Source organism: Sycon ciliatum, chromosome 3 (genome assembly GCF_964019385.1).
Source record: "Sycon ciliatum chromosome 3, ocSycCili1.1, whole genome shotgun sequence".
Taxonomy (NCBI): domain Eukaryota; kingdom Metazoa; phylum Porifera; class Calcarea; order Leucosolenida; family Sycettidae; genus Sycon; species Sycon ciliatum.
Window position 1 is genome coordinate 26,933,520 of NC_088645.1, and position 13,581 is coordinate 26,947,100.

The 13,581-nt window shown below is 45.1% G+C and overlaps 1 protein-coding gene across 1 annotated transcript in view; it reads right to left on the minus strand.

Annotated features, from left to right (window-relative positions):
• LOC135812615 (uncharacterized) overlaps positions 1 to 13,199 on the minus strand; it is a 40,562-nt gene extending 27,363 nt beyond the window's left edge. The window contains exons 1-3 of the mRNA XM_065325920.1: positions 13,023 to 13,199; positions 9,257 to 9,307; positions 1,480 to 1,797 (exon numbers count right to left, since the gene is read on the minus strand). Coding sequence (XP_065181992.1) covers positions 1,480 to 1,797; positions 9,257 to 9,307; positions 13,023 to 13,068 — 415 coding nt within the window. The 5' untranslated portion in view covers positions 13,069 to 13,199. The remainder of the gene's footprint in view (positions 1 to 1,479; positions 1,798 to 9,256; positions 9,308 to 13,022) is intronic.
• Between the last annotated feature and the right edge of the window lie 382 nt (positions 13,200 to 13,581).

Here is a 13,581-nt window from a genome sequence, read left to right on the forward strand (position 1 = left end):
CATTTTTGCCGTCAGATACGGATAGCGCCAGGCGTGACACAAACAAACAATCAAACACACAAACAAACACACAAATACCAAACGAGAGAGCTTAGAAGCTCAGGGCCCTGCGCTATGCTTTGTTGCCTAGCTCATCGTGAATGTTGTTAGAACTGATGGAAATGCTTTTTTCCTTTGATTAGCTACATTATTGTATTTCAAAAACGTTTCAATGAGATACTGAAGTAACGTCTTCTGCATAGCTATGGGACCGGCGCTGACTCTGCCGATTACGGGCGTTCTGGAGTCGCCGGGATGTCTGTCCTGACGTTTCCTGGGACCGGCGCTGACTTTGCCGATCACGGGCGTTTATCTTCTTATTATTATTATACTGACGACAACTAACATCCATTCTGATTGCATTTACTCGTCTCCCTACTTCGTATTTCTTTCCAGAAAATCTCCCCATACAGCAGGGAGTCGTTTACATATGACTCCCTGCTATACATCTACATGATTGTATATACGTTATAATTATTATGGTATCGGACTACATGCGATTCCCGGGCTGGTCGACAGGCGGCCCAGCCAGCCTGCTAGTGGGATCTCGGCCTCGCACACAAATCTACACAAAATGCTACTGCACTGAATGCATTCCCCCAATACACTTCGCATATATACTCATTCTCTTGATGGTGCCGTACTCTTGATGGTGCGGTACAGGTGCGGGATAGCACCAGGCATGTCGATGGCACAAACAAACAAAAATATTGTGGCCAGCTGTCTTTGCTGGTACGGTACAGTACGGGACAGATACGGGATAGCGCAAGGCGTGACACAAACAAACAAACAAACAAACACCAAAGCTGTGTGGACCCTGGCTAGCGCCAGACGTTACTGAAGTAACGTCTTCTGCATAGCTACGGAAATTAAAGCTGTGAGGACCCTGGCTAGCGCCAGACGTTACTGAAGTAACGTCTTCTGCACAGCTACGGGAATAATTATGTTGTGGAGTTGGAACATACCTGAACTTCCTATCCTTACCGCTGCAACCTGCTGTCGTCTTAGTCATCAGCATTGTTTCTGACTATCTGACTCTCGTTTTCTTTGATCTTTGTTGCTGATTCCCCGTTTGACATTGTCTCTCTAATTCTTGGTGTTTACGTCGACTGTTCAATCATTCTCTTACTTGTTTACTAGAGAGTTTACGACTTTACGCTTCACCCTTTTTTTTCAATTTTCGAATCTCAGAAGAGGGAAATCAGTTCTAAACCTGTTCATTGTTGACTAAATGTTATGCAATGCGCATTAAAAGCATTCTCCTTGCGTCTTTTGGAGCAACCAAGAGTGCCGCAACTCGTCTGATACATTGCTTGGGTCATATGCAACTTCGTGCTCATGGAGGAGACTTTCTGTTGCTCGGGCGCCTCATAATAAATCACTGCTCTATTTTGCTTCACCTTGCATTCATCAGAAAGAAAGAAGTCGGTTTGTACTTACCTACAATGTTGAGTTGATATGTCCGTGTAGAGTTGTTATCCACTGTTCTGCAATGGTACAGTCCAGTGTATGAAGTGTCCAGTATAGGATGTGCTGTGGTGTTCACTACAAAAATAATACCTACTGAGAAGGCACCTGTCTCAGCCAACACTAGACTACCATCAGTCTTCTCTAGTCGAATGAATGGTCCTGGTCCAAAGAACACCCAGCACGCAGGTAGGTAGTTGGTAACATCGGCTGTAGGTTGTCCATCACCAAATGTCACACGGAATGGTGCTAACTGTCCTGTACCAGCAGCATTGAGAATGAGAGGTTGACCTGCATGAGTACACACAACAGTACATTGTCACAATACTACCTCAATACATCACTAGCACTGGGACTAAGTATTGGGAAAATAATATTTGATGTGCCGCAATATACCCACTAGGGAAGGAAATGAAAGATACTTTATAAACCAACAAAAACCAGAGTGCTGGTAGATCTACCACACCTGACTGTCGAAACGGCGCATACACCCTTCTAGAAACCACTCTCTGGGCGTGAAAATTCAGAAAAGGAATGCTTCACGATAATTATGTATCTATTTGCGCATTGTTTCTTCACAATAATGATCACAGCTCGCAGGCAAAGACAAAAAAATACATAGTTGGATTATAGTGATGCCGAGGGTTTTTGCGCTCAGCCCACCTGAGGTCTCGACGTCATGGGGACATAAAACGCACCATAAAGAAAGAAGAAAAATGAAAAGAGAGGCAGTACATTAGAACCTAATAGAAGGAGGAGAAAGATAACCCGTTAAGAGCCGCCCCATACTTGAACTTGCTGACTATCATGATCAATGCAAAACTTCAAAAGATCGTAAATCAGTCCAATTTCACTCAAATCCAGTGATCGAAATATCCAGGGCGAAGAGACAACTCTCACCTGTCGGGGGAAACAATCCGCGAAGCGCTGCGAGCAACGGTTCCGGAGATAAATCACTCGTAACTTGAGCCAAGATCGTGGCAATTTCAAGAGCGCGCAGGGCAGGGCGACTTCAGTGTTGGGAAATTTTGACACTTTTCGTCTTGCTGGTTTACTCGAATTTGCACGGGCTTCACCGTTGACATTGTCAAGAGTACACAGCGAAAAAATTGGAACTCCACGATCGAGTAAAATGAAATAACTGGAGCGGGAGGCAATTGGACGCATTTGGGGCATTTTTCGTACTGTCGCTGCGATCTAGCGCTGGATAGACGGTGTGCTGGCTATCATGATCGACCTCATTCTCTTTCTCTCGTGGAGACCGTTCCAGGAAGCCCTAGATTGTGAGGATTGAGTGACTAGAACTGAAGCTATGATCCAAGGAACACGAAAAAATGCAGAATTTTAAAAATTTCCTGTGGCTCTTAAAGGGATAAAACACACAGCGTTAGGAGGAGAAGGAAAGAAAAGAAGAACATACGTTATCGGGAATAGCATGTGGAGGGGAATTTGAAAGTCACGGGGTGAGGCAGATATGATGCTGATACTCAGAGATTGTCATGTGCCCACGACCGTTGGTCTTCAACTAGCGGTTTGCGGCAACTTTCAAATGTTGCGCGTTCTTCGTGCAGAATGTACCAGAGACAACCCTGCCGGGCAGCATTCCAAACAGGGACAACTACGTGAGGGCAGGCTCGACACAGGTTGTTTCAGCGACGGACTTGAAGTTCATGTGCCAGTTGATGTGCGTGGTATTACACCTCTGCATCCTACTACGGGTGGAGTGGACTGTTTGTCGCATGGCGCATAGCCGATACACCCCAAGCGATATACACATAGTCAGTTAGTACACACACTTGAGAGGAATCAAAAGCGTTTCTGCTGTAACTCTGAGAGTTTCATGGTTTTAACCGATCATCAGCAACTTGACTACAATTTTCAGAAGATAATTATTATTGATATAGGCTGCAAGCTTGGATCATGGCGCGAATGGATGATCCGGGCTGATAGTGTAATTATGAAAATGATTATGGGAGGTGGTTGATGGGGTGCAAAAATAGGCGCAAAAAAATGAATACATTTTAGGCCAAGCTTGCAGCCTACTTGAAGTATATCAATCATATCTTCTGAAAATTAGTAAAGCTGCTGTCTGATGGTCGGTTGAAACCGTGAAACTCAGAGTTAGAACAGAAACGCTTTTGATTCCTCTCAAGTCTGTGTACTAGGCTCTGCACCTTGGTGTATTGAGCACTCTCACGAGCAACCACAACTCCCTCCGAGGTGGTCAGTTAGTACTGTGACAATATGACAATGTGTTCAGTGTGACGATACAATGTGTGTAGTGTGATGATACAATGTGTGTGTAGACAAACATAACGATTATTTATTTGTTGTGGTAACATCTGTCATCAGTGTGTCATGCCTCTTACCTCATTGTAGCTTCATCCGTGGTCCGCTTCCATTGTCCTTGTTCTATATTCTATTCTATTTCTTCTATGGCTAGTCGTTTCACTTCTCATCTTTCCTTGAAGTAGTTTATTTAAATTGTAATTGTTTTCCTGTAACGATCACTCGTTGTGTTATTTGTTTGCGTCTTGACTTCATTATTTATTTCGCCAGCGCCTGCAAGGCTGCATGCGCATGCTAGATTCTGTGGTCACGCGTGACTGATGATTTCATCCCCCCCTTGCTGCGCGCAGTCGCGTAGCTGGTCTTGTTGTTTTCTTTGCTTCGCTCGAGTTGCCGTTTGGTCGACTTCGTTTTCAGTTCTATTTTCTTCACTCAATGGTGGCCGTGGTGGCTGTCGGAGGAATAGCAGCTCCAGCCACGATGGGCCTCTATCGGTTGCTCTGCCGCCATTTTGGATGCCATGTTAGACGTGTCTTTTTCTGGCCAAAGTGCTCGTGATTTGCTGTTCTGGTTGTTCTTTTCTTGTTCACTCTCCATTTCCTACTTGCATTTTTCGTGATTCATACCTTTCCACCAAGAGGCTGCCGTTTGAGCTGGAGTGTTATATATGGCGAAGAGGGGTGATAGAGAGACTAGATAGCTCCAGCTTCTCCCACAGTACATAAGTTAGTGCCTCCGCTCGGTTACCAGAGCCTCCAATATCCTAAGGCCATCCCAAGAAGCTAAAGAGGCCAGTATTTGTCACAGCCTATCAACTTGTTCATTCAAATTTTGTTAATGATAATTATTATGTGAATGACGCTGCCGATGCTCTTGCTGCCAATGGTAAGCTTGAGGCCTCCACGGAAAATACAACACTATACAGCTTAGTATCCTCAGCTCAGTGCCCTCAGGACGCTGTACAGATCTTGCAGATACCTACAGGCGGCCTGCATGAGTGGGGTTGGCAGTGGAAAGTGATGTTCGAGCCCGCCAGGTCACAGGCTATGACTGCAACCCTCGGAGGCACTGACTTCGACCTGCCCAAAATCCTGTTTGGTGGCACTCCTGCACCGGAGGAAACCAGTATATTATCATTGATTTGAATTCGATTTGGCTCCAAACTGTCCTTCGCTAGTCACCTCAGGACCCTAACCATCAGCCTCCAGGAGCGCCTTAGCTTTCTCCGACGAGCAGCTCATATCATAGCCAACAATCGCATGTCATCGCGTACATTGAAAATCAACATTATTTTGCGAATCGACCTTTTTTCCCGGATCACTTTTCAATGAGGACGAAACAAAGTCGACCGAACGAAGCCTAGAGGACGACAATCACCCTCTCCACTTCACCATCACGATACTGACATAGATACGAGATGAAACAACTAAAAGAGTCACAACAAAACTGTACGGCCATTTTCGAGCTGACTTGGGTCTGACTTTGGTTTAACTTTGGTCTGAGAATTTTCTATAACTATCAAAAATGTACGAGGAGCACTCAAACATAAGTTGCAGACGTACCTTTATCGCTCTCTACTCCTTTTTCAAGGCACAAAAGTCGACTTTCCACCTTCAAACCAGGAACCAGATATACCAGTGATCCTTTTCAGCTGCTCCACGAGCGCAGGAAATGTTCACCAAGGGTCGCAGAGCAGCATCCATGCCAGAAAAAGAGCTATACAACGAGTTAGACTACATGCCTGAGTACATGAGTACATGCCTGAGTACATGCAGAAAATAGTCAATTTCAGCGTTTCTGCTCCAAACAGCAACTAGCTTCGACTACAAACAAAGATTACACCAAAGGATCAAACAACAACCATTTTCTTCAGTTTTTTTGCAGATGGCTTCCTTGTGCTTGGCCCAGCACGCGTCGGCGGAGTACAAAAATTACAACTCTCAGATTTCCTCAATTGCTGGCCATGAAATTCTAACGCCAGCCAGCTGTCCAGAGGACTGCAATTAAGTGTGAAAGATAACTCTCCATGCTGTACGGGGGCATATTTCAACTACTTGCTGCCATTGCAACACTCCTAGGACAGTTTGTGGGGGTTCTCAGCAGATCAAGCAGGAAATACAGCTCATCTTACCTCTGCCATCACTGATCATGGTCTGTTCCGAGTAGCGTTCCAGTCACGTTCACGATCGATGGCCGCGTGTCGTGATCGGGGAAGCGTCTTTATACGTCACAGAGCACGCGATCTCACCGTGCATCTTGCAACAAAATTCAAAAACTGCGCTCACGCCTTCAGACAGTTCAGTCACTTTTGCATCTACAGTCGCACAAAACATTATTGATGGTGCAAGAAGAAGCTTGTCGTTTGGAGTGACAAGTGATCACCGCTGCTTTTCCTTGTCAGAGCCAACAATACACTTTGTTCTGCGGCCTTGGAAGTAGTGTTGGAGTAGATATTGCTGAGGAGACGTCGCGGAGGGGCGAGCTTTCCTGCGCAGGTATGACTTTGGCCGTCTTTCAGCATGGTCGAGTGGAAAAATTCAAAAACGTTTATTTCAAGAAAACCCCAAAAGGAAGATGGGGGACATGTCAGCACTAGAAGAGGTGTTCTACTATCTGCCGGTGTATAGTTCTGGCCTATAGAGGACGTAGCTGGCTGTTTTGCCAGTGCTTGTAAATTGGCTATTTTCAAGACGATCAGTTGTCCAAGCAAAGCAGAATATCAGCATTTTTGGCAAACGACTTTTCTATTTATCGATCATTCAGTCCACATTTGAGTTTGGCAGCAATGCATATATTCATAGCTAATCACAACCCCTATAATTATGACAAGCTTCTTACTGCCAGCCGCGTAGCATTAAAGAGAATATTTTCGTTGGATAGAATGACTCCCACCACTCTTCTATACAGTCATACTAACTTGTACGCCCTTGAGAAACGCCTCAACTTCAAAACCTATGTATTTGTTTACCGCTGCCTGAATGGACTTGCTAGTCCTCTTTTGCGAGACGGCTTTACCTTGCGCGCCCATGGTGCTCGCACTCCAGCCACCACCCGTGGCCATGTCTTTGCTGCTCCTGTTCTGCCCCCCCCCCCCTGCTAACACCCGATATGGCTTTAGTGCAATTTCTTATTTGGGCGCTGCCAGGTGGAATACACTTCCACCGGCTTGCCGCATGTGTAGTTAACCAGCTGAATTTCGCTCATCCATCAAATTATACCTAGGGTTCCCTGTAAAAAGGCGCTAACGCCTGTTGGGAATTCTCTAGTAAAAGAAGAATAAATATTTAAAAAATTAATAATAATTTGTAGCGTCAGGAGGTGATGGACCTCGTATTCTGGGATCCTGACGTGGCTAAGCGGTACTGCTCCAGGAACTCTTCTAAGGTGAGGCAATGTTGGCTTGATGAAGTTTTGTTCATAGCTTGTTCGTATACGCTGTGGCGTGACTCATTTCTAGACCCATAAATAATGTGATATTTAGGCCATTTTTGAGGGGTGTGCGGATTTCAAGGTTCCCTTCAGAAACTCTTTCAAGGGCTTTGCATAATCGATCCACCCCCCAAGGGAACCTACCTGCAATTTTTGTGCGAAATCGGAGAGATCCACTTGCACACATACTTTCGTATTCTCAGACATGCTCTTAATACGCCTGCTTGCAAAATATTCATGCACTCACGCGATCGCGGCAGACGAGTAGCACGAGTACAACTAGTTTTCGTGCATGCAGTTTATTAGTAGATTCTATATCTACACTTTTCATAACGAGGAGTTCGCAAAAAACCAAGGTCGAATTTTTTAGGGGGGTGCACGTGCCCCCCGTACCCATCACGGGTGACGCCCCTGTTACCAGTGATCCTTTTCAGCTGCTCCACGAGCGCAGGAAATGTTCACCAACGGTCGCAGAGCAGCATCCATGCCAGAAAAAGAGCTATACAACGAGTTAGATTACATGCCTGAGTACATGAGTACATGCCTGAGTAGATGCAGAAAATAGTCAATTTCAGCGTTTCTGCTCCAAACAGCACCTAGCTTCGGCTACAAACAAAGATTACACCAAAGGATCAAACAACTACCATTTTATTCAGTTTTTTTGCAGATGGCTTCCTTGTGCTTGGTTAGAACTTCCATGAAGTTCTAACGCCAGCCACCTGTCCAGAGGACTGCAATTCACCCCAGTCTGGCTGTCCGCGGGACTGTTGCTGCTCTCTCCTTCATGTACAGAATGCATTTGATCGCTGGTCCTCCTCAGCTACTTGCTGTATTGCCACCGTATAGCGTTTTTTCCAGCCAATCCCAGAATCAGGAACCGGCACAGTAATGCCAATAGCTGCCCTTATCAACTGTCAGACCCCTCCCCCTGTGTCCGCTCCACCCGTCTTGACGCAGTCGTTCCCGTGCTACTGTATTGGCGCATGGAAATCCTTACCTGACACGCTGCTGGCGCAACACCCGCACAATACACGTTTTCAGTCAAGCAAGAAAAAAGTCTACAGACACCTGAGAGACAGCATTTGGTACTGGACAACAGATTTCCTGTAATGTTCGAGCTCGTTGCTTGCCAGACCCGAAAAGTCGCGTACCTGGCCTTGCTCAGAGTTCTCAGCTGTGTTTTGCATGCATGGTACACGTGTACATCAATCCAAAAACTGATAATTCACAATCTCCTTCTTTATCAAAATTTATAAGGAACAGTTTGTAGGCAACCTGCCTACACTCAAGAGAGCACTGTATTTCACAAAAATCCATTAGAAGTATCGTTTCAACGTTTCAGTTTTCATGACCATCATCAGGATAATAATCAGAATGGTGGTCATGAACACCGAAACGTTACAACGCCTGCTTGCAAAATATACTCTCGTTATCTTGTTTTTGATTTTTCTAACAACCTAAAGGTATACCATAAGTTTACAAGTTATCTGTTTTGTCCAACACTAACGGTTATAAGCAGCACACTGTTGAACTTTTGGTCCTCTTTTTTTAATTTAATCCTTGGCTTTCCATCCGAGTTTAATAGTACCGGCAATTTTACCTTCACTCTACCCATTCTACTTCTCCATAATTAAATCTAGCTTCGATTCAATTTTTCTTTTTCTCTTTTTCTCGGTGCGTGCTCGTGGCATTGAAACCGAGACATTTGGTCGGTTTCAATGCACGTCACTATTTCTGCTGTATAGTACAGCCCCTACTCAGTAGCTGCTTGTTTTTCCCACTTATAATATTTTTATTACGAATTTGGAATAACATTGGAAAAACGAAGTCTGAAGAAAATGTTGAACGGTCTCTGCTGGGATGACGACAACACAATAGCTCAGTGGTTAGAGCATCGCTGGCTACAAGCGAAGGTCCCTGGTTCGATTCCTGGTGGTGACACACAATTTTGTCTTTAGACTTTTCCCGTTTGTGTCTTTTCCCTCAAACCAGTGAAAATAGTAAAAGAATAAAATAATGAATGGATAATTACCTTTCACACCCTGATTCTCCAAACAGATACATACTACCATGAGCCAGCAGGCTGTGCATTTAATAAAACGAAAATAGAAACATTCCACAGTGATTAGTAACATTCAGTATTCCGTACTATATATGGTGCCGTCACGTGAACACGAACATGAATGCCGACACTTATTTTAGAGAGTATGAACAGGTGGGGAATAGCCCTTTCCCAAAGATGCTAGCCACTTTTTTCGCAACTCCTGGTTGTTTTTGGAAGAGATCGCAACTTTCGCAACTTTTCGCAACCGTGAGCAGAGAAGCACGTTGGAGGTGACCAGTAAAAATCCAACGTCGATATATCTCGTTATTTTGAAACGCAGAGCTCACTGACTTGCCAGTTTGAGCACTGCAGCGAATTACTTTCGAGCCTGCTGTGGAAACATAATTGTCATTGCCATTGTTATCAGGTTCTGCCTGACTGTCTCTGTGAGGCTCTGATGAGTCCGCAAATGTCCGCAAGTCGAGTCCCTCTGATGTCGATATGTTTGTGTATCATTTTGTTCACAGCGATGTGCCAGTATATACCGGCATGATATTGTGTTTCTCACCAGCCAAGCGCAGCGAGATAGGCGAGAATTGATTTCTCGCGAAATATTTTCAGTTGCAAATATGGCATCTGGTGTCTTCTTTATTGTCGCTTCTTTTCCTGATTTCTTCAGCCAGTTTTGAGTCTCACCAGTGTCCCTGCCCTCCCACCCTTCATTCCTGTGCATATTGTCATTGCTTTTTTATCACGTTTTGCCTTGATGTGCTTGCCACGCCTACATGATGCGTAATCGTCATTGGGGATATAAACCCGGTTTTGTCCCTCACAACTGCGTCCGTCGGCGCTAGGGTTTTTTTCCCGGCTGGCCCGGTCCAGGAAAATGAATCTGACGGTCCCAAGTAGTTTTTGCATCATGGCCTATTTCTGCTTACCACTGGCACGCCTGTTTTATCTCAAACACTCTGTTCTCAGTCCTTGCTTGCTTCCATACCTCACTCGTGTTATCCGGTTCACATCTGGCTGCGGCCAGCTACCCTTCTCTTTGTGTGTTGTCGCTATTGCTGTCTATGTCTCTGTGTGTGCCAGTATATGTGGAGCGAGAACAAATATTTAAATATCTCGTAAAAATTATGTCCATTCACCTAATGTACATGTAGGCTCGCGTGTTCACATGGTGTCAGTTATCCTGCAGCATACATCCTCTCCTAAATTTATCACATAGTATTGTGGTAACGTCAGAATGGCCACGTTTTCAAAAAGCAGCGTACACCTCAACTCTCCGCGCCCGTCAGTTGCGCAACGATAGCCAACAAGTCATCTACTGCAGTAGTCACACCCATATGAATTAATAACTCACCTCTCTAAAACCCGTAAGCACTCCAATGGCTTTGCGTCTCCTTTCCATTGTGCACACAATATACGCAAACAAGCTGATACTGGATACTCGCCGCTGCTAGCAAATACAACCTGGTTCTTTGTAAATTTAATTATACTTCAGGACATATCGTTCTAATGCGATCAGCACCAGTCGCGCAATGGGTCACCCACTTTAGACGCCGGTGTTTCGCACATTGGGCATGAGCACTCACGTTCTGTAGAGTGTGGAAGGGATGGGATGTTGCCAGAATTATCCTCACATACATGTACCTGGATAGTATCTCACAGCAGATACTAAAGTTGACAGTAAGACTGGAACTCAAAAGTCTATAAAAAGACTAGAGAAGCCAGCTGGTGCAACCACATGACAGGTATTTGACATAACTGTTGTCAGTTGTTCACAGACAAGTCAAGGTTAACTACCGCTCACGCGCGTGTTGTCAAATACGAACACCACCACTATCTCGAAAAAATGGAGAGAAAGTCATGAAATGTGGAGCTCCGTTCTGTTGGTATTCATGGCCATGTGCTTACAATTGTGAAAGCTTTGTATTTTCGGTATTTCATGTGATTGTCGCCTTGGAGTCGACCAATGACAGATCACAGGCTGGAAAGCGCGGTCCTGCCTGATCAAAGTTGCTGGAACTAGATCCACTGTCCGTCGTCTAGTGCCAACTGGCAGGAACGGAATCCACTGCGTTCATTGGCTCGCGAACTTGTCGCGTGTATCATAAATACAAGGACAACGGAAAGAGCAAAACAGTTAGTAGATCAAAATAATATTATGGTGTGCGTGTGCACGTTCTTTGGCTTTGGTGCGCACGGGAAACACTTTCCAGTCACTCATACTCGGGCAGTACCGCTGTTCATCCAGCAGTCGTCGTCCAGATTTTGATTCTGATCTTGATTGTCGATCAACTCGATCAAATCCGTCGATCTGCTATTTCACGCAATGGTTGGCGCACGGCCAGTTTCAAGAGTATGAGGACGCAACAGTCGAGATTTGCTCGATATTTGTTGCACTTCTGCAGGGCTTTCCTGCTAGTGAAATTCGATTCGTTAAATAATTCAACTTAAATTCAGGGAAGGAAATGGTTAGTGTTTGGAGTGACAAGGGTTGTCAGTTCAAAATATTTGCCAGACTCGGTAGAGGTGACCACGCTGCAGTGTTAAGTGTGCTGGCGTCTGGAGCGGTGCCTGGTGTTGGAGCTGGAAGAGGCGCTTTCAGCCGTCAGGTAGGAAATTGGCAATAGTGCAATGTGGTGAAGTGAAAATATTCAAATTTGTTTATTTCCAGAAAACGTGGAAAACTTTTACGAGACATGTCCTGATAGGTAGTGGAGATAGTCCACTGTCCTGCAATGCATTGTTCAGAAAATATGCGCCGCAAATCGTTCCCGCTGTGGCCGTTGAAATCTGGCTATTTTAGCGAAGCAATTTAGTGATATTTGGAGATGATGGCCATTGCGTTCCTAGATGTAGCCATGGCTCTATGTGGTGTTGATGTAAAGACTACTCAGGCGAGTTAATGTTCGCATGATGGTGGTTTGTTCTCACCTCACTCGTGTACGCCTTACTAGCGCTTGTTCTTGGACCCAATATTCAGTCGTATTTTGGGCCCATTTCGAGGTGGTCCCCAGTTCCTAGGTGTCTGTAACTTATGCAACGAGCACTTTCGCATGGTTTCTTCAGTCAGTTTTGAGTCTTACCAGTGTCCTTGCCCTCCTACCCTTCAGTCCTGTGCATATTATCCTTGCTTTTTATCACTTTTTTTGCCGTGATGTGCTTGCCATGCCTACATGATGCGTAACAGTCATTGGGGATATAAACCCGGTTTTTGCCCTCACAACTGGTTACGTCGGCGCTAGGGTTTTTTTCCCGTCTGGCCCGGTCCAGGAAAATGTATCTGACGGTTCCAAATTGTTCTGCATCATGGCCTATTTCTGCTATCCACTGGCACGCCTATTGTATCTTAGACCCTCTGTTCTCACTCCTTGCTTCCATACCTCCCTCGTTTTCCGGTTCACATCTGGCTGCGGCCAGGCACCCTTCTCTTTGTGTGTTGTCGCTATTGCTGTCTATGTCTCTGTGTGTGACAGTATATGTGGAGCGAGAACTAATTTTTCATATATCATAAAAAATATGTCCATTCACCTATTGTACATGTAGGCTCGCGTGTTCACATGTTGTTAGATATCCTTCGGCATACATCCTCTCCTAAATATATCCCATAGTATTGTGGTAACGTCAGAGTAGCCACGTTTTCAAAAATCAGCGTACATTTCCACACTCCATGCCCATCAGTCGTGCAACGATAGCCAACAAGTCATCTACTTCGAAGTAGTCACACCCATATGAATAGATAACTCACCTCTAAAACCCGTAAGCACTCCAATGGCTTTGCGTCTCCTTTCCATTGTGCACACAATATACGCAAACAAGCTGATACTGGATACTCGCCGCTGCTAGCAAGTACTACCTGGATCTTTGCAAATTTAATTCTACTTCAGGACATCTCGTTCCAATGCGATCAGCACCAGTCGCGCAATGGGTCAACCACTTTGGACGGCGGTGTTTTGCACATTGGGCATGAGCACTCACGTTCTGTAGAGTGTTGCAGGGATGGGATGCCGGTTGCCAGACCTATCCTCGCATACACGTACTTCGAAGTACCTGGATGGTATCTCACAGCAGATACTAAAGTTGACAGTAAGACTGGAATTCAAAAGTCTAGAAATAGACTAGAGAAGCCAGCTGGTGCAACCAAATGACAGGTATTTGACATAACTGTTGTCAGCTGTTCACAGACATGTCAAGGTTAACTACCGCTCACGCGCGTGTTGTCAAATACGAACACCACCACTATCTCGACAAAAATGGAGAGAAAATCATGAAATGTGGAGCTCGGTTCTGCTGGTTTTCATGGCCAT